The sequence below is a fragment of the Silurus meridionalis genome, chromosome 3 (assembly GCF_014805685.1).
Source record: "Silurus meridionalis isolate SWU-2019-XX chromosome 3, ASM1480568v1, whole genome shotgun sequence".
NCBI classification, from domain to species: Eukaryota; Metazoa; Chordata; class Actinopteri; order Siluriformes; family Siluridae; genus Silurus; species Silurus meridionalis.
The window spans coordinates 27,548,391-27,570,651 of record NC_060886.1 but is presented as its reverse complement, the minus strand read 5'-3'; the positions used below and the strand labels follow the sequence as shown (position 1 = coordinate 27,570,651).

At 36.2% G+C, this 22,261-nt stretch overlaps 1 protein-coding gene and 1 long non-coding RNA gene across 4 annotated transcripts; one reads left to right on the top strand and one right to left on the bottom strand.

Annotated features, from left to right (window-relative positions):
- Positions 1–9,441: 9,441 nt before the first annotated feature.
- Positions 9,442–15,817, bottom strand: LOC124382972. Of its 2 annotated transcripts, none has more exons than XR_006925150.1 (7): positions 15,746–15,817; positions 14,578–14,700; positions 14,305–14,362; positions 11,184–11,332; positions 10,674–10,946; positions 10,276–10,329; positions 9,442–10,105 (listed from the first exon to the last, which is right to left on the bottom strand). It is a non-coding gene; the product is annotated as an uncharacterized LOC124382972 (long non-coding RNA). The 2 variants fall into 2 exon arrangements; XR_006925151.1 differs by lacking the exon at positions 15,746–15,817 and adding an exon at positions 15,520–15,734.
- Positions 14,694–21,096, top strand: LOC124382968 (little elongation complex subunit 1-like). Of its 2 annotated transcripts, none has more exons than XM_046845349.1 (10): positions 14,694–15,511; positions 16,032–16,084; positions 17,732–17,766; positions 18,242–18,525; positions 18,834–19,003; positions 19,152–19,312; positions 20,008–20,198; positions 20,429–20,529; positions 20,623–20,712; positions 20,839–21,096. In XM_046845349.1, exons 5-10 carry the CDS (start codon positions 18,901–18,903, stop codon positions 21,045–21,047), a joined length of 855 nt encoding a protein of 284 aa, XP_046701305.1. In that variant the 5' UTR covers positions 14,694–15,511; positions 16,032–16,084; positions 17,732–17,766; positions 18,242–18,525; positions 18,834–18,900; the 3' UTR covers positions 21,048–21,096. The 2 variants fall into 2 exon arrangements, with proteins under 2 accessions (XP_046701305.1, XP_046701304.1); XM_046845348.1 differs by having other exon boundaries at positions 17,729–17,766.
- Positions 21,097–22,261: the final 1,165 nt, after the last annotated feature.

Here is a 22,261-nt window from a genome sequence, read left to right as displayed (position 1 = left end):
TGGAAACTGCTCTGAGGCAGATTCTCCAGCAGAACCAGAAGGAGAGGAGATGCAGAGAAGAGATAACATCAAGGTAGATACATTTCTCTACATGTAGATGTACACACATGAAGCTTCTCTGTTCATCAGCATTCTGTTACACAGAAACGAGTCATGATTGAGATCAAACTGCAAGATGAAGGACAGCAGGCTGAAGGACACAAAGAACCATCAGAAATGGATGAACAATATCACTGACAATGAAGCTATAAGAACAGATAAACAACCCTATAATATATTACAGTGATTTATATGTTGATCTAAAGAACTAAAAAAAAGAAAAGTAGATTCTTAATCACACACCGCTTGGCATTCACCTCAATATGGTTGACACTTTTCTAAATGTATTACAAAAACAAATAAATAATTGTAGACGTAGATGTAGAAGATGCCCCTCCACCTCAGTGTCTTGCCTCCTGTTTTCTGGAAAATCTTTTCTTTTTCTTGTATGCATATATTTCCATCCATCTATCCATCCCACTCCTCAGATCTGCCCACTTTGTTCCGGACTGCCTCTGGGTGGCGTTCTCTTCCACTGGAGGCCTCTCTGTGCAGCTGGGGATGGTTTCACAAAAACAGCCTGCAGATCCATGAAATGACGGAGTAACACAGGAGCTTTGAGGACGGATTTGGAATGTAGTTGATGTCAGCAGTCTGCTACACTGACTCAGGACTACAGTTTGCATTTGATCACCATCACTGCACCTCAGCATCGCCTATCTGTAGAAATGGACATTTGATGCCACCCAGACGAGGATGGGTTTCCTTTTCAGTCTGGTTCCACTCAAGGTCTCTTCCTTATGCCTCAGGGAGTTTTTTCTTGCCACAGTCGCCACCAGCTTTGTTCATTAGTGACAAATTTACACTCATAAAGATTAATATTATTAATTCTTTCTTACCACATTATCTGTGTTAAGCTGCCTCAAGACAATGTTCATTGTTAAAAGTGCTATATAAATAAAAAAAAATTAATGGAATTGATTTTTTACCCACAATCCTGAGCATTTTCCCCAAACCTCCTGATGAACACTGCTATAACTACCACCACCATGCTTCAAGTCTACATACCTGTCATGATTTATCTGTGTAATCATAAACAGAATATTTACCAGTATTTTATTACACAAATTAATGAAGTGCTTACTTTAATTAACTGAAACCCATGTTTGTGTGTGTGTGTCTGACTCCAGCACCATCAACTAATTAAGCAGAAAAAGAATATTCTGATAAGCAGATGTAACAGTATGAGGCGTATTGGCCCAAAATCAATCTATCTGTCTATATGTTTATCGGTCTGTCATTTTTAAAATAATTTTATAATCAAATTTACTGCAGTGTAGTCACCAAAATGTTCGTTTTATTTCTCTCTTTTCATACACTTTCTTCCTCTTTCCATCCTAATGTCATTTTATCCAACACATTTTATCCGTCCATCCATCCATCCTCCTTCATTCCTCCTTTTCTGCTCTACATTTTAAACACCAGCAATTTGTTTGGTATGAAAACTGTATTTTGTACTCACACACACTCACACATGTTTATGATCTCTCTCTCTCTCTCTCTCTCTCTCTCTCTCTCCTCTCTGATCAAGTTACCTCTAGTAGACAATATCCACCCTGCTGAAGCAAATAAAATTACACTGAAGTTGGTGCGGCGTAACAACTATGAGATAGTGGACATGATTTCAGATCCTGACACACACACACACACACACACACACACACACACACACACACACACAATTAGTAGTATTAAATTTAGAAATGATTTGTAAAAAGTGGTTGTAGTGATGAATGTATATTCTAATAATATTCAACTTTTTTATTTCTGATAAACTCTCTACTTTCTTTATATGCATTTGACACACGTGTGATAGAAGTGTGTGTGTGTGTGTGTGTGTGTGTGTGTGTGTTTGTGTGCAGGTGGATAAAACAGACATGATCCTAAAAGCAGGAGAACATCTGAGAAGGGTAAATAAACTTTATTTAATAAAGTTACCAATTTTTTTTTTTTTTGTCATATGCAGATTGATTTTAAGCAGGGGGAAAAAATCGATTTAAATCGCAAATCAGATTTTTTGTGAAAAAATCTGGGATTTTTTTTGGCCATATCGCTCAGCCCTAGTGGTCAGGAGACCAAGTGGAAAGGGAGTAAAGCCAGGAACACTGGAGGTGGGTTTAAACTGTTCTTTCATGGTGTGGATAGAAAGAGAAATGGTGTAGGGGTGATTCTGAAGGAAGAGTGCAGTAAGAGTCTAGTGGAGGTGAAGAGAGTTTCTGATAGGGTTATGAACATGATGCTGGAAGTTTAGGGGGTGATGATAAATGTTATCAGTGCTAGTTAGTTAGTTAACGGCATTCATTCACACTGTATGAAATGTCTGTGATGCAGCGCTCTGTTATACTGCATATCTGTATAATTCTATAGCTGTGGCATCATAATGATGTTATTAAGAGGGGGATTGGGACTGAAGACCTGCCACTGTATAAACTATTAGAGACAATGAGTAACGCTGTGCAGATCTACTGTGTATTTTATTTATGTACAAAAATATACAATGTTATAAATGTAATCTATAAAAAAATATTTATAAAGAGATCACATTTTCAGGCTTTATGTGATGATGGAGGAAGCTGATCTAAGGCACTTGGTGACGGCTGAGGGAACGAGCTTGAATGTGATCTTGTTCTGCTTCAGGATCAGTTGCAAAACAAAGCCCAGGTGCTCATAAACTCTTAGTAAACACTTCATGGAGAAAACATGAAAAGGAAAAGCATTTAAAAACATGCAAAAGTAATTAAATTCAACATGCTCTAAAATTAAATACAGTGGTACCTTGACCTACGAGTTTAATTCTTCCGTGGACAAGCTCGTATCTCATTTTGCTCGCACATCAAATCAGTTTTCCATATTGAAAATACTTAAAATGGCATTGATCCGTTCCAACCCTCAAAATGACACCCCGTTTTTATGTTTCATGTTATTAAATTAGGAAAATACATTTCTAAATAACAAATCTTGTATAAAAACTATAATAGAAAGAGTATGTAAAGATATAATAAGGTTTTATTAAGTGTATTTACCCTGGAAATGAGACGACTTTAGCTAACGAAAACGCCGGTGAAGGAGTGGGGGTGGGGGTTAGGTAGAGACGATAAGCGGAGGCGGAGGCAAAACTTGTTTTTTTCTATTACTCATGTACACTACATATCCCTAAACTTTACATTTTTTACTTTTTCTTCTTTGCTTATCAAAATTTTCGTCACAGTCGTCGCTTTCTGGCTTCACTTCGCCATCTAGCAGCAGCGTCTCGAGCTCAATTTTTTGCTCGTGTAACAAAGCAAAAAAATCAACCGAGTGACCGCTCGGAAAACTCGTTTACACACTCATTCACACACTCATACACAGTGGTTCTGTAACAGCATCTGCTTAGAAGAGGAACTTACTTCGGTCTGTATCCTGCTCATGTAATATCATATAATCAGGAGTGATGACATCAATATAAATATTGTTAACGCTGGGAGCATCTCCTGTTTGAGGGTTTGTCTGGGTTTTGGAGAGAGAGAGAGAGAGAGAGAGAGAGAGATTGAGAGACTGTGAGAACGTTTTGTTAAGATGATACCCACGTGCTCAACGCACGCGTACGCGCACACACACACACACACACCTTTCTACTGGAGTGTTCCAGTGGCTGTCACCACATGGAGAAACAGAATCAATTTGTCAGTTCATTACTGCAAAAATACAAAAATATGAAAACGCGATCAAAATGAATCAACGTTTCGCCTCGTGATTATTAGCTGCTGGTTTGTTTACTACAGTTGCTAAGATACACACAAGAGTGAGTTGATGGATTGCAGTGCTGTTTGTTGACCACGCCTATTATGTCTGTCAACTGACCAATCAATGCAGAGTTTGTTTAAAGTTTCAGCCAATCATTGAACTTGTATGTTGCAGCCTATTGAGTGACGTCATCACCCGGCCTGCCGCGTAGCCTAGTGGTCACGTGGTCGGTAACTGCGTTCAATAAGGTCCTATAATGGGTTGATGGTGTTTTTATTTATTTATTTATTTATTATTTGTTTTATTTATTTATTTATTTTATTTTTGCATCTGTGCCTGAATTAATTAATTTATTTGTGTGTTTTTATGTATTGATTAATGTTTGACATAAACAATGCAAAAAATAACAGAAAATATCTTATTCTTTTTTTTCTTTATTTTTTGCCTGTAAAGTTTAAATAACACTGGATTGTTTTCTTTTTTTTCTATATTTTTTTTGTAGTGAAGTGAAGTTTGTCTCATTGCTGCTATGCTGAGCATCTGAACAATTATAACTCAAATCTTACAATAAACTTTCGGTTTTTATCACATTTTCTACTTTTATTCATCTGATTGTCTCCCCAGTGTCCAACTGCTCCATGGCTTTGTGTATCAGTCACCTCACAACTATAGAAAAGATTTACCACTAGTCTCCTTTCTTTCTAATTCAGTCTCTCAGTTAGTTTATAGTCACTCAGTGTGAAATCTGGGGCTGTTTAGATGAACACAACACTGATTTCCTGCAGGAATTGAGGAAAGACACACACACTCAGCAGCTCTCAGTGTCTCTCTGTTTTTAGTTTCATCAATACGTCTGGTAATTGTGTAATCTGAGAGGAACTTTAGCTATTTCTTTAACTGCGTCAGGGCCGAGCATCTTGTTGACAGGCAGGTAGCATTAATGTCTCTGCCACAGTGTGGGGCTTTTTTTGATTAGGCTACGAGTTCAGCTACTAGGTAGCTCACTTTGAGATCTCTCTCATTCACCTTTCTGTTTTTTTATTTTTTATTAAAGTTGGCATCATTAATTCTATTGTCATGAATAAACAAGGCCATTATTGCGCCACCTACTGCCACCCAATTACTGCACATGGTGGAGTCACTGCCAGTCACTACATCAGAGGAACAGCCACTAAACAATGGCAAAATATTTTCAGTTACTTAATAATAATTTTTATTACCAGCTCTCTCATCTACACTCCCAGAAACATCAGTAGTTTGTAGCCAGACACACTGATAACATCCTCACACATCTCCTTAATATCACACATCTGTACTCTGGTCTGAGAGAGAGAGAGAGAGAGAGAGAGAGAGAGAGAGAGAGAATTCATAAACATATTATAAAACAAACAAATGATTAATAATCTTTACACAGAAATAAGCAACAATCAATTACTGACAGTGCCACTAGAGGGCAGTGTGAGACTGACAACTGTTTCTATAACTAATGCAGTTCTTCTTCTTCTTCTTCCTCCTCTTCTGCTTCTTCTACCTATTTCTCTTATTATCATTATGAGTGTGTTAGTGTTAAGATGGTTTTCACACTGTTTCACACATTCCTTTGTCTGCTCAGTGTCTATAGAATATTTACGATGTTAGTCTGTAAGGTAAACAGGAGTCCTTATCTGGACTCACATCGCCAACTAGTATATCCTCTTGTCTAAACAGGAAACAACTAGGTCAGGTTTCTTTTCTCTGTATGTGTATAAATACGTTCTGCTACCTGCAATAAAGAGAAGAAGAGGAAGAACATGCATTCTGTGTGCTGTGTATTTCTTCTTCCCTGATATCAGAAAGGCACCACGGGCATAGCAGGTCGTATGGAAAACCTCTCCAAGAATTAAGTTTCGTTTGGGCATGATAAAAATCTAACAGAGTGTTATTAGTTTCTTCTACTCCACGCATTAATCTTCAGTTAAAAAGTCCAGGTTCACGTTATAAAACTACTGCAACATTTCAGTGGTAACATACAGCATGTTTTTGTAAAGTAAGTGACTAAAATCCCCAAAGAATTTTCCTGCCACTTTATATAAGTTATTATAGAAAAAGCATCAATTCAATGCAGAGAAGCCCCTTTTTTAATTACACTGTTTTTTGGTCCTGTGTATTTGGGTGTGTTTTCATTTAAGAGCATGTTGTATTTAATAATTTTGCATGTATTTAAATGCTTTTCCTTTTCATGTTTTCTCCATGAAGCGTTTACTAAGAGCTTACGAGCACCTGGGCTTTGTTTTGCAACTGATCCTGAAGCAGAACAAGATCACATTCAAGCTCGTTCCCCCAGCCTTCACCAAGTGCCTTAGATCAGCTTCCTCCATCATCACATAAAGCCTGAAAATGTGATCTCTTTATGAATATTTTTTTATAGATTACATTTATAACATTGTATATTTTTGTACATGAAGAAATAAAATACACAGTAGATCTGCACAGCGTTACTCGTTGTCTCTAATAGTTTATACAGTGGCAGGTCTTCAGTCCCAATCCCCCTCTTAATTACATCATTATGATGCCACAGCTATAGAATTATACAGATATGCAGTATAACAGAGCGCTGCATCACAGACATTTCATACAGCGTGAATGAATGCCGTTAACTAAAGCAGGAAACCCAGTGAACACAATTCAACAAGTCTGCTTTTCACTGCAGCCACAGCTGCACTGCCACATTCATCTCTAGCAGTAGCGACGATATTACCCTCATAAAATATCCCAGAGTTTCCATGCGATTTTATGCATTTTTTCCTTCCTATGCTTTTCCCGCTCCTCCTCCCATTCACAAACCAGCATCCAACTATCACAAAACAGCGTCCAACCATCACAACCAGCATTCAACCATCACAAACCAGCATCCAACCATCACACACTCCATTATCCACTGCATTTCCTGTCTGAAAGCCGTCTTGTTGTTCTTGATGATGAGACTCACCATAGTCATGTGACTGGTGAACTTGATGATTTGAGCTGTGCATTGCAGCACAGTTATGAATCACAGTGTGAACAGCTGGTGACTGAGGATACGGCCCTGAGGCCCCAGTGCTCACTGTGATGGGTTTTACTGGTCCTGATCCAAACTGTCTGATGACTCCATCATGGAGTCTAATGTTTAGATGTAAATCACTATAAAAGTAATCTATTAAATTATTCATAAAGAGAGTCTAAAGGCGCTTGTGACGGCTGGAAGAATGAGCTTTGTGATGTCTTGCCACCATGACCACTGCAAGCTGCAGCTCCCACGGCAAATCTGAAGCACTTTCCTGTTGATAGAGAACTAAAAACCAGAGAATAAAGATTTAATGATATCTTTCCGGAGTTTCTCTTTTCCAAACACAACTATGCTTTTTGTCAGATTTTGGACTGACACTGGGAGGTTCTCCTTAAGCCCTTGTTGGGCAAGTCGTCCTGTTTCAGATGGACAAAGAACATGAGTAGTAAAACTGAACAATCCACAAATAATGTGAGAAGATGCTCAATATCAGGATTTACAGTAAACATACCAAGTAGCCTGAAAACTGCTGCTACAAAGACGTCTCAGTACTGTGTTTGCTCTGTTCTTGTTTGCAACAGCCAAGTTCAGAATCAGCCAAAGGTCCTCTCTAGTAAATAAAAGATTTAGATATACAGTAATTCCTCTGTATACATATTAGGTTGCCACTTCACGTTCTTTCGCCTATCGGGGGTCTGGAACGTAACCCCCACGATAGGTGAAAGAACGTGAAGTGGCAACCTAATATGTATACAGTATGCAGAATTCCTGTATATCTTAAGGATTTATAAACCACATCAACACTCTTATGAACCTTTCCTCTGCTTTTTAAACCTTCAATATTCTCAAAACTACATACATTTTAAATAAAACTTCTATATGGGTATTCACCAGTGAAGATAAAACTTAAACAATGAAGATGATGAATTAAGTGTGCAGTACTAATAATGATGAAGGTGATGATGATGAAGATTAAATGAATGTACTGCGTACCCAAGAAGAGCATTACAGCTCCTCATCAGGTGCTGCAGTATCTTCGCCCTCGTCCATAACTTCTGTTGTTGCTAAAGGCGTAGGTGTAACTGGTGTCTTCTTTCGAGTGATGAACACAGTTATAGGGAGTTGCTGGTGCTGCTTTTTCTTCTGGGTGAGAAGGTTTTTATAAGCAGACATGTTACCCTCGATTGCATTTGAGAACTGCAACAAACATATGGGGGTCACATTTTTGAGTAAGTTGCTGAAGTTCTTTGGACAGTCTGACAAGGGTTGTGAGGTGTTAGGCCAACCTCCTCTTCTTTAACTCCTACTCCTCTTGTTCCTCTTCTTCGCTTGCTGACATTGTCATCTCTATCAGGTCTTCGTCAGTCAACGGCTGTGAGTGGGCATTGATGAGGTCATTAACGTCCTCAGGAGTCATATCATTAAAGCCGTCTCTTCCCAGTAGTTTTGCCAGCTGAAAAGAGATTATATCCAGAGATTATTGCCTGTGGCGTAATGGAGAAAAGAAAAAATCTAGATAGCTAAAAATAAAAACATTAAAGAGAATTAAATACATTGAAGACGTTTTGCAGTCAGTACATTATAAAATTAGTCAGAGTACAAATCTAGCCCAGATGTGCACAAAGAAGGTCCAGACTTAAGATGTAGTCAAAGGAAGCAGAACATCATCACCATACCAGATGTTCTTCTCGAATGTCAGACTGTTGTCTTTGAGAAGAGCCTTCAGTGTGCTGGTATAGAGGTTGTTTCCTGGAGAGGTTTCCTAGATTACACTGACACTTGGAAATTAAAAGTAGATTAATACTAAGTTTGATGATTAAAATAAGATGAAAAGAGAATCAGCTCCTTACCTCATCCCAAAGAAGATACTTGCTGAGCAAAGGGCTTGCTGAGTAAAGGGCTGTGTTGGTCCTTGTTTAGTGATGAAAAATTATTTTTACATTTTTTCATATCTGTTAGTATTAAGATGGGCCTCACCACAGGCATCGTAGATCGTATGGAAAACCTCTCCAAGAATTGAGTTTTTGTTCGGGCATGATAAAAATCTAACAATATCTAAAAAAAAGAAAGGATGTCATAAATAAATGTGTGTTGCTTTAAAAGGTTTTTAATTTCACTACTTTTTTAATAATATTTATATATGTAATTATAATGGAGAAATGCATGCTGCATTAATTGCACATTAATAAAAATTTGTGCTGTAAAAATACATTTATCATTAACGCGTTCATTTTGAAAGTTTTTTTAGTATAAAGGACATTATATAACGGTCAACCTTTAAAACTGTAATGTAAGAAAAATGCACAAGAATCTGTATGCGCTCTGTTCTACTGCAATCTATCATATGCTGTATAATGATGGTTTTTACAGCTGTGGCATCATATTGATGTTATTAAGGGGATGATTGGGACTGAAGGCAGATGATTGGGTGTGAAATGCACGACTCGCCACTGTAAAGAGACAATGAATAACACTGTGCAGTTCTATTATGTATTTTATTAATTTATGTACAAAAAATATCAAATTTAATCTATTAATGTCAGGCCGATGAAGCGGAAGCGGAAATAACTCAAAAAACAAATAAAGATATCCGCTCGAGACGAGTAATCCACAATGAAAGTCACTGGCCAACGGAAAGCAAAACGAAAGCAAACCTCCAACGGCAAAGAGGAGTCCAACATGTAACGGAGTTCTGACACTGAACCAGCGGGGAATGCTGGCGGTCGAGCAGCCACGGGAAGCACCAGCATGACATTCAAGAACCGACAGCCTGTGACTCGAGAACATGAGTTTATATAGTCTAACCCGAGATGAGCCACAGCTGTCGGTCGTCAAGGCAGGCACGGGATAATGAGGTGGTGTGACTGCTACCGAGGGGGGCGTGGCAGGGTAAATCCCTGACAGCGGCTGAGGGAGGTGTGGCAGGGGGATCCCTGACAATTAAACAGTATTTAATGTAATCAATTTATTTGTCTTTGTGCAAACAGAGAAAGCTGATCTGCTTAAGCCTTCAGGGTGTAGATTGTCTTTACAAATGTTTGTATATAATAAATAATCATTAATAAAAAAAATAAATGAATATATAAACATAAAAAATAACATGCGAGATTAATATCATATTTATATTATTTTATTATTATTTATAAAGAAAGAATTATAAGAAATAATGATGTATAATTATTTTTATTATTGTAATTTTTTCCCCTTCTTCTTCTTGTTCTTTCTCTTTTTCTTTGCGCCGAAAAACATTGATGTTTCCTGAAAGAAAAATGCAGAGGGGTTTTAGTCTACACATCATATATATATATATATATATATATATATATATATATATATATATATATATATATATATATGTGTGTGTGTGTGTGTGTGTGTGTGTGTGTGTGTGTGTGTGTGTGTGTGTGTGTGCGTGTGTGGATACTCACCGACTTGACTCCTGCTTCTCCTGTTTTTTTTAAGATTATGTTCATTTCATCCGCCTGCACACAAACACACACATATACACTTCTATCCCATGTGTCACATGCATATAAAAAGTGAATAGAGGAGTGATGTGTGTGATTATGAATAGATGTAAATGAGGAATTTGTGGGTGGGGTTTTGTTTCCACATGACCAAAACCAAATCATCATTTTAATATAATATTATTTAACATATTAATACACTCGTTACTACAACCACTTATTACAAATCATTCGCTTTAGCTGGGTGGATTTTCTCTACCAGAGGCAACAGGTGATCATCTGCAGAGAGAGAGAGAGAGAGAGAGCGTGTGTGTGTGTGTGTGTGTGTGTGTGTGTGTGTGTGTGTGTAAAACACTTACGTGCCATCTGGATCTGCATTTCAAAATCTGCAGACTCCAACATGTTAATGGTTAAGCGCTTCTGAGGTGCTGCAGCCATGGATACATCCTGCACAGCTGGAACTTGAGGTGGAGCTGGACTCTGTTCTTCAGCTGGAAATTGAGGTGGAGCTGGACTCTGTTCTACAGCTGGAACTTGAGGTGGAGCTGTGGAACTGTGTCTACTGCTGGGGTATTTTCTTTATTTGGCTCTACCTTCTGGCTTGGTGTGAAAGAGGGAGTCATATTCCGAGTCTGTAACACACACACACACACACACACACACACACACACAGCTGTTAACAATTCAGTTAATTTTGTTTTTATCAGATCATCATCACTGCTAGCAGGAGGCTCTTGAGGGAACCAGCTAGAGGAGGTTCTTAAACCTTTTCAGCCAGTAACCCATTTAACTGCAATATTGAACTTCAGCATCAAATCATTTCAATGTGGACAGCACGGGGTGGTAGATGTTTAGGGTACAGTCTTCACCTGCACATTCTCCATCCTCTGCACGTTATGATGGACAGGGTTATCCTGGTGTTCTCATCTCAGTAAGGTCTTCTGCTTGTTGGTGAAGACCTGGATGTGGTGGTTCCTCTCAGTCTCGCGCTCCTTACGAGATTAAAGTGTTGATAGATCTGTAACACAACAGAGACACTGCTCTTACACACTGCTGTTAGTCTTTATGCCGACATCAGCAAAATTACCCCCTGATGCTGACTGAAATCCCCTCATATGACCAAACCCACACTTTATATTAATAGATTACACTTTATAGCTGTTAAAAAGTTTGCCGTCCATAACTTTTTGTCTCCGTCTTGTAACCGACAACCTTCAGGAGAGACGTCATGTCAACACACAATTCATATCTATCAGATCTAATACAGGACTTTAGTAAAAAAAAAAGTTTGGTCTAAAGGGTCTACTATATTCTACTACTACACTGTTTGTTTGTAACTTCTGGACAGTCGCACTGGACATCGTGATGATTCAATTAAAACTGTGCAAACAAACACTAAATCTAAAAGCAGCAAATAACAGCATTTGTACACCAATGCATGTTTTCCTTTTTTTTTCATTAAATCTGTTAACTTATCTGTTCTCAAACGTGATTTACTGCGGCTTTACTGCGTTCAAATGCCTGTTTCCAATGTTTGTATATTTAATTTATGCAAATATCATTTCATTATTATACAAAATGTAATTCATTATATATTCTAGATGTTTATATCATAAAAAATGTTGTATAATATTTTATATAGATTTTTTAAGTGTTTGTCAACTTAGCATGTCAACTTATTTACTAAGTTTGTCAACTTAGTAAAATACAATACAAATATTGATTTACACAAAAATGTTTTTTGTTTAGTGTTTTTTACAGAAAGAAGAAATTCAACATGAGTGAATGTGTTCAAGGTGAAATCCCACATGCACTCGTCAACAAGCAGCTACTATAAACTTTAATATGTCTAAATTAAAGATTGTTAATTGTTAAACTTAATATGTGATTTTTGCATTTGTTAAAAGTTCATTTTTATACATAAATACCCTGAATTAGCGTTTTATACAGTTATAATAAGCAAAACATCTCATTATAAAACTTTGTTGTTTATCCAATTAATTGGGATTAAATTGGGATTTGTTTCTCTATCATAATAATAATAATAATAATAATAATAATAACAATAATAATAATTATTATTATTATTATTATTATGATAGAGAAACAAATCACCCATCAAACAGGTGGAAAGGCGATCAGGACCATCGGGACCGGATTGAAGAGGAGAAAAGCGATCTGTTCCTCATTTATTGTCTAATCCTGATCATTAACATTACATTTATGGACTTGCAGGAAAAAAGCTGATAAATTTGACTAAAAAATAAAAAAAATAAAAGAGCGATAATATTTCCAGAAATGTTGCAGTAAACAGAAATGGACCTTTCGGCTAATGGTGTAGGAAACATCATCATTAGCTTCATGCTAGCCGGGTTTGCTAGCGCTGTTTTTGTGTTAACTAGTTTCTTTGAATATTTGACTAAAAATGGAACAAAAAGACAAATACAATCTATTATTCTTTATTAAGATATTTATAATTAATTTATAGCTCACTAAATGTAGAAAATTACTTTGTGTTTAATCAGTTTTGTGTTTGTAGACCATAACGCATACAAGGGCATTAAAAGGAACATTAAAGAACGTTCTTTAAAAAAGTAACTAAAAAGTTACTTTTAACAGTAACGCATTACTTTTTTTTGTAAATAATCAACAAAGTAATTGAGTTACTTTTTGAATGAAGAAACTAGTAACTGTAACTAGTGTGCTCTGTGGGATATTATTAAGTCTAGCGTGTGATTAAAAAGATGAATCGGTCTAGTTATTTAACTAGGTTAGTTTAAGTTTAGTAAGTCTGCAAATGATATTCCTAGGGCATCATTCATATCATCTACATCAGGGGTGGCCAACTCGTGGCTCACGAGCCGCATGCGGCTCTTTGGCTGGTTCATATCAAAGTTTGTGTTTGTGTTTTTTTTTATGTGCGTGTTCGCTTTGCTTGAGTACAATACGGTATTTTTAAGACTTAAATAATCTTGCCCCTACTGGGAAAATTTGCGGTATTTTCATCTCACGCGAATTAATTTTCATCTCATTTGACGAAAATACCGTATTGAACACAAGCGAAGTGAACACGCACATAAAAAAAAACGCAAACAAAGTCTGTTTTCTACCCTGAAACATGTGAAATCAAAGCATCGATCTGGTCTGACTGACACCCATGTGAAAGAATTGCTTCGAGTGGCAACAACGGAATACGAGGCAGATTTGAAGGGGATTGTTCAAGGCAAGGAATGCCAAAAGTCCCACTAAGTAACATGCACAGTAAAAGAAAAACGCTATTGTAAATTATTATATTTTTGTTTGTGGACTTGGTTAAACTGAGAGTTTGTGTGTGTGAGACAGTGCACACACTGTTCATTGTTGAAAATGACTGTCCTGTGGTCTTAGAACTGTAGGAGTCAATTTCTGTCATTATGTTGGTGTGTGACATTTAGAATAAATCTGGCTGAGCAGAGGTGTGTGTGTGTGTGTTAGAGGAAGGGATGGGTGATGTTCATGTGTGCCCATGTGTATGATGTGGCTCTTTGCGGTAACACAGTAAAAAATGTGGCTCTCGGTCTCTGACTGTTTGGCCACCCCTGATCTACATGAATAATACAAATCTTCTACAAGCAGCACTTTATCAAAATTGACCAAGAGGTCTGAAAGAAAATTAGCAAAATCTTGAAGAAAATCAATGTGGAGCCCTGGGGGTCTACTGTATACACAGTGGCCAGAGCGAGAGATAGTAGGGGTTTTTAATCTATGTCTAAAGGTACAGCATTAAGAATAAGCACTTGATTTAAGCAATGATTTAAACCTGAATCCTAATCCTTGAATAACATGAAGAAGGGTGCTTTAAACGTTTGCTACAGTCTGATGGGGATCTTGTAGTGTATTTATTCCTTGATATTTAAATAAACTTTCTATAAAATTAGCTATATGTGTACTTGTAACTGTTTGGTTTGTTGTACAACAGCTATCGTCATTGTGAATTGCATAATGTCTTACCAGTCAGACGGAGTGCAGCGTCCTGAAGATGTTGTCTGATTGGAATCCCACTAAAATTCTGCTGGGGAAGCAGCAAAAAAGAATCAGGGAGGTAAAACCAAGGACACTCACAGAAAAAAATCCAGATATCAACAAAGGGTTGTTTGTGTTCTCGACACCATGACTGTAGCTATTCATTTAAAGCAAAAAGTCTACTGAACAGCTCAATTTCTCTCAGTTATGTGGGAAGCGGTCCATGACTATGATCCTCATCTTGGGTGATGTGCTACATACTGTCTCAACCAGAATAAGGAAAAGTCCCTCTACAGGATCTCCATTTGCCTCAAACTGAAGTCGTTCGTTCCAGCATGGAGAACAACATCTCAGCAGACTTTGTTCATTATCAGGATCAGGTACCTGGGCAGCGACATCAAGAACACGAGCAACAGGAAAAAAACAACAGGCAAGTGTACATACTTAGTGTTACAGTCTACTGCTCATTAAACTGTACATACTCAGTGTTATGATCTAATGCATATCAAACTGTACATACTACTCAGTATTATAGTCTGATGATCAAGGAACTTTAAATACTCAGTGTTACAGTCTACTGTCCATGTAACTGTACATACTCAGTGTTACAGTCTTTTGCTCAAGGAAAAGTACATACTCTGTGTTATAGTCTACTGCAACTATAGCTGTACATATGCAGTGTTACAGTCCACTGCTAATACAACTGTACATATTTAGTGTTACAGTCTACTCACTGCTCATTTAACTCTACATACTCAGTGTTACAGTCTAGTGCTCATTTAACTCTACATACTCAGTGTTTAATCGACTACACGTTTAACTTTATATACTCCATGTTACAGTCTACTGCTCATGTAATTGTACATACTGAGTGTTATAGTCTACTGCTCTTCTAACTGTGCATACTCAGTGTTACAGTATACAGCTAATGCAAGTGTACATACTCAGTGTTACAATATACTGCACATGTAACTGTACATACTCATTGTTACAGTCAACTTCTCATATAACTGTACATACTGAGTAAGTAACAAGTGACACAATGAGTTTTGGCGTCTCTGTGACGTCACCGTATTGTTAAAAACCCAGAACGCGGAGCAGCAGCCCACAGACTACCTTCTATTAAGTGTCAAACTTCTCCACCACGCAACTAACCGCGATCAATTTCATCTTCTAAAGTGTCAACACACCAGCGGTATTTACCTCAAAACACGTTTTGGATCTATTCCTACAATGATACACGTTCACGAATCTGATCTTCAGCTTATTTGATTTCATTAATGTTCGAGGATTCATCATTAGTCACGCGCTAGTCACGTGCTTACACAGAACATCCGGGAAGCTCTAGCTAGCATTAAAGTAGTTCAGCTTCAGTAAACTTCCTAAATCTTAACGTCACATAAACATGATCATTACTAATTCAAATTACCTTTAGTGGCTGTAAGTAAAAGCATCAGTCCAGTGAGTAAAAGAGCATAAAGACCGAACCGGCAAAATCCCGACATCACACAGGAGCTAAACTGCGTGCGCCACGCCCCCAAAGCCACGCCCCCTTTGTCATGGAACTGTGTAGACAAATAATCTTTATTTTCCTGCCCAGAGGACAATAATCACCTTGAGCATAATCTGAAAAAAGGAGAAAACACTTATTGTTAAGATTTTAAAAAATATATTATTGAATGATTTGTAATCAAAGCTGTTCTCTCTTTTCACAGATTCAGCAAATTCCCAAAAGGATAAACAGGAAAAGACCTACAGTAATGCAAAAGTAAATGCACACATTTATACATTCTGTTTATGAAAACTGTATTTAACTTAAAACCATGTAGTATGAACTGTCATCAACTTGCTGTGCGAGCGTCATAATGTCCCCCTCAATTTCACAGACTATCTCCACTGTTTACAACATTCAGCAAAAGCGTCTGTTACTGGCATTTTTTTTTTTTTTTAAAGAATAACAATACAATGTACAAGTTACACAAACTGAATTATACAATTAACTATCCACAGTTAACAGAACAAAAAATAAGTAAAAGATATACAGTATAAGCAAACAACAAAATATAAGTAATTAAATAACACTAGACAAACCAACAGACAAATAAATCAATAAAAGAAGGGAAAAAACCCCTAACTAATTCGAAAAAACACCACAATGTATCATTGATTAGATCTGAGTGTCGAGACAATAACAGAAGATTTGTGTTTTTCTATTAGATCAAACTTGTTCAAAAGGTTTTGTATTTCACAGAGGATAGGCAATATTTTAGGAAGTGATTTAGAAAATTTACAATTGTGAATATAAAACTTGGTAATTTTAACATTATGAATTATGAATAAAATTTTAAATGTAATTTTCAAGTACCACATCACAAGTAAAAAAAAAAATGAATACATTTTTTCTGTTGGTTGCAAAATTTACAAAGAACCGCAATGTTCATAATTTTCACAAATATGGAATTAACAGGATAAATACAGTGTAATATTTTAAACTGAACTGTTTGTTTGGAATAGGATATTTGTATGAAATGAGCCATGTTTTTATCCAGTTTATGTTATCAATTATTTAAACCCAAAAAAACTTTTTTGTACGTTCTTGTTTAGGTTATGAATTGTTTGGAGTATGTGTTTACTTGTTACAGGTAAACGGCACCTGTGGTTGGTTTGTTGTACGTAGTTACTATATCACACACACCAAGATGAGATTTATAAAGTTGTAACAAGCCACTTGGGATATCATTGATCACTGATTTGTATTCTCTAAACAAAATAGGAAATTCATGTTTGGTTTTGAATAGTTCATATGTAAGTAGAGAACCTGAACCATCAAGTTTTTTACTGGCATTTCTTCTCTTGGCCATCGACTGTGAGTGACATCACTTCCCAATACTTACATGCCTAATAATATAGTCCCGCCCCTAAAATTTGATTGACAACTTTCAGTGCACAGCTGTGGAAATTGAAATGCAAAGGAATTGTATTTCCATTAGAGTTTTGCCAGGCAACATACATGACCCAGAGAAAGTGAAAACCCAAACGTGGTAATTAATATTGTATTTCAATGTGACATGGTCATAACTCATACAACGTGAAATACAGTTGCAAATAGACTTTTCCATTTGAAATATAAGATTCACTGCATTCACTTGTGACAAAGCAAACAGTAATGTAAGATTTGCAATTGTTTTGGATTATATCACAATTTATGTGTGCATATATAGAAAACACAATTGCATTTTGCAATTCCTTTTGAATATTGTATGTAATAATCTTTCATAATACATAAAAACATATATATATATATATATATATATATATATATATATATATATATATATATATATATATATATATATATATATATGTATTGGAGTTAAAGTTCTATCTAAATGTTTCCTTTTCTTTTCCACAGAAGGGCCAGTGTTGAAAACCAGCTTCTGGAACTTAAAGGTGTGTTTAGTTTTGATAGTTCTGCCTTCAGTGTGTAAAAGCATGTACATTCTTCTCCAAAAGTATTGGAACAACAAGGCCAGATTTTTTTTTTGTTTGTTAAATGCAGAAAGAGTCGCCAATGCAAACATTCTAATGAACTTAAATGTGTAACAGTCAGGAGTTTGAGTCTGGTAAACAGAGACCTGACAGTTATAAAATACTGCAAGTAAAGGAAAAGTATTTTACAGAATTTAACAATATGGAGAAAATATCATGAATGTGAAAAAAAAATAAGATTTTAAGATTTCTTTGTTAAAATTATCTTCCAAACATAATAATATTAGTATCTTAATATGCTCACAATTTCCTTCATCCAACAGAATGAAGTATTTATTCTGGTCATTGTATTGTATAGAATAGTACAATTAATGTTTGTGTGTGTGTGTGTGTGTGTGTGTGTGTGTGTGTGTGTGTGTGTGTTCTTGTGTGTCAGATGTGAAATCTCCTCTCCCAGGAAATCAAACCCAGACAAACCTGAGAGCAAAGAGAGCTGCATCAGACATGCCACCACCCAGTGCTGCTAAAACGCCTCGATTTGATGCTGCACCTCACAAACACACAACACAATCCCTCATCACTAGTGCATTAGAAACACTGCAGGATTCCTGTGATGTTTTATCTCCAAACCGGATTGATGCACTACTTAAAGGAAACTGTCAACTTCCTTCTTTGACAGATGAAGAAAAATCTGTCATTTCCAGGTTTTGTGTAAACGAGGTCAGTGATTATCTTCTGTTTTATTGCATTCAATGTGCATTCAATTCTTTAGCTGTGGATTTGAGTTTTCTCATTTTTAATAGTCAATCCATAATTCACTGGTCCTGATGTTCTGAAATTAAACAGTAGTTATTTTTTGTCATGTAAAATGTTTACTCCAGGTTTTGGTTTATGCAAAGTCTAGTAGTTTTCCTAAACCTAATCTACAGTCAAGTCTTAACTCCCTAATATTTGTATTAAATACATGACTTGAATACATGTTTGATTTAGTTGGATGTTGGTTGATCTTTTTCTTCCGTCTCATTTAGTTATTAACGGAAACATTTCTGAAAGTGGTTTTGGACAAGATCAAGGCGGAGAAAGAGTCTATGGGACATGAACTCCTGCAGTCTCTCTGTAGGGTTTATGTGGGATTGTGTCAAAAGAAAGGAAGACTCTCATAAAGCACATGCCCTCGCCTACAGATTTCTTAAAGAAGGTGAGATTATATTGATATTTCATTATATATTTACTAAAAATAATCTGGACAGTGATACAGAGAAGCCAATTGTGTTCTGTTTTTGGTTTTGTATTTCTTCCTATACAGTGTATTTTAAATCTGTGGTATCATTTTGTTTCCTTTGCAGACTTTTCTGAAGCCCCAAAACTGATAATGGTCATGGTGACAGCATGGCCAAGTGTTTTCTCCCAAAACAGCCCTTTATGCAGAGCCATTCACATCGTGTGCAAAATGAAGGCATACGGAAAGATTTATTACTTGCTCAGCAAATATCTGCACTGGGATACGGTAAGTAGCTGATTCTCATCACAACAGTCACCAGAACTGTCATTAAACATCGTTTTTCACCTGGACCTTTCATGTGTTTTACAGCATTCTTAATCTACTTTTAATTTCCAATGTCCATGTGATCTATGAAGCAAATTCATTATAAATTCATGTTGAATTAAATCAATAAGTATTTATTTAAGTATTATAACATTCAAGCAAAAAGTGTTACAGGACATCACTATTTTAGTCTTTTATTATTAGTGTGAGTAAACGCTGATAACCAGCAGCAAAGAAACTGCACTTAACTCCAGCGTTTAATGACACTGTTTATGACAATAATGATCAGATCAGTGCAATAAACATGCAAGTTAATAAATCTTTGTTTCATAATATACTAATAAAGGAAGTGATATAGAACCATGTGACACTGTGCTGAATACTGAATAAACAAACTAACTTTGTCTTAAATTACATACTCATGTACTATTCTAGAGCATTATTTACCCCTGCTACTGTCTGATACATAAACCCTTTAGTAACGTTTAGTACTAAATGGAGGTTATAAAAAGAGCAGAATGCACAGTTACAGCTCTACCTCAGTATTTCAATCATCTGCACTTGTGATTGGATTCTGACCTTTCAGTTATGATCATATTATTGTAAACATTGTTTCATTGATCTGTTTTTTAAAGAAAATATGTATTTTCTGCCAGGAGCCTCCAGGAAACATCTACAGAACCATCACCAGCACACTGAAAGCTCTTCTGAAAGACAAAAGTCTGACATTCCAGAAGAGCAGTTGGTATGGTGATGATCTCTGTCCTGCTGCCTGGGACTACGTATTCAGCCTGGACCTTCTCTGTGCACAACTGGGCTGGATTTGGACCGTCTCCCATGTTATACGGTACTGAATGTGAAACTGCTTCAACGTGTTTAATTCTCATCTTTCTAGTTTTTTAAAACATTTAATAGATTGCAAACCGGCAAATGTGAGACTCATATGAGACAGTGTGTGTCCCAAATACTGCACATTTTCCATTCTTGTTGCATAAACTTACAATTGATGGTACAAGAATGTTGGCCATTCTATTACTGCCACAAAAACACTAATATGTCAAATATTTCATTTATTAGAAAGGATGTTTGGCTCATCTTGAATACTTGGCTGAAACAAACACAAACAGAGGAAACAAATTTCAGAAACGTCTCTGTAGCAGCAATTTTCAGGCTACTTGGTAAGTTTACTGTAAATCCTGTTTTAGAGCATTATCTCACATTATTTCTGGATTCTTCTGTTTTTCACTTATGTTTTTTGGCATCACAAACAGGGCAACTTGGCCAAAAAGCCCTTAGGGAGAACGTGGCAGCATCAGTCGAGGATCTGGCAAAACGCATCACTAAGTTCAGGAGACAAAATGGTATCACTAAAGGATCAAATAAACAAGTCCTTTATTAATCCTTATCTTTATTCTCAGATTTTTAGTTCTCTATCAACAGGAAAGTGCTTCAGCATGTCCTAATTTTATGATGGATTTTGTGTGCAGATTTGCCGTGGGAGGTGCAGCTCGCTGTGGTTTATGCCACTCATGATCTGGCACCCAGCAACCCCAAAGTCGCTCTGAAGTCTTTGGAATCGTGGAAGCAAAACCTCACAAAGCCCATTCCTCCAGCCGTCACCAAGTTCCTTGGGCAGATCAGCCAACTCTGTTCTCAAACAAAACCAAGAAATTGTATCACATTAAATAATGTTTAACAGATAACTTTCTATAGCATTGTAAATGTTTGTACTTGAATTAATAAAATACATAATAGATCTGCACAGTGTTATTGATTGTCTCTTTACAGTGGCAGGTGGTGCATTTCACACCCAATCCTATGCTTTCAGTTCCAATTAATGCAGTGCACGTTTCTCCATTTACATTAAAAATATAACTTAATAAATATTATGAAAAAGAGGCGAAATTAAAATCCTTTAAAACAACACACATTTATTGTTTATTATTATTTATTATTATAAAAAAAGTATTTTTCGCTGGACTTATTTTTGTTTTTATATCTGAGCAAAAGAAAAGACGTAGTGTCTTTTCTTTTGAAGCACTTTTCTTTTGAAGCACTTTCCTTTTATATCTTTTGCTCAGATATAAAAATAGAAATAAGTCCATCGAAAAATACTTTTTTTATCACTAAACATTTGTTTTACTGATGTAAGTAACATTCTTTATGAATTATTTGCAGGAGGATCAGAAAGTTAAATTAAAATTGTACTTTTATGAAAAGTTACGAGCGATAACTAGCATTGTGAACATTAAGCATCACTCGAACAACACGCAAACAACTCGCGCTCAACCACTCAACTTTCCATTCCAATGCATGAAACAATAGGAGCTCAGGTCAGGTTCCCGCATATTTGTCCTCATTCGGCGTGTTTCCCTCGTACAGGCAGCATTTGCATTAACATACTGTTTACTATAGTAGTATACTATATGTTTACTATACAGTAGTATTACTTTAATACATTTACAAAAAATATGTTGTCTTCATGCTCTATGTTGAGTTTGGTTTTACTATATATATATATATATATATATATATATATATATATATATATATATATATATATACTGTGGAACCTCGGGTTACAATTTAATTCGTTCGGTACTTTATTCAGTAACCTGAAAAGTTCGTATCCCGATACAAATTTCCCCATAATAATGAACAGAAACTTCGGTAATTCGTTCTGGACAACCAAAAATATTACTTAAATAAAAATAAAGCCAATATTTACTAATATTATTTACATTTACCATGTTATATTAAAATCATACCACATAAAAACATACAAAAGAGGAAAACATCTTTACCGGTACTTTCCTTTGAGAAGACTCGCTGCAGGAGACGACGTTCGTAGAAGGGGAGGAGGAGAGTTATTGTTTGGAAGGAGAATCTTATTATATTATATTATTATAT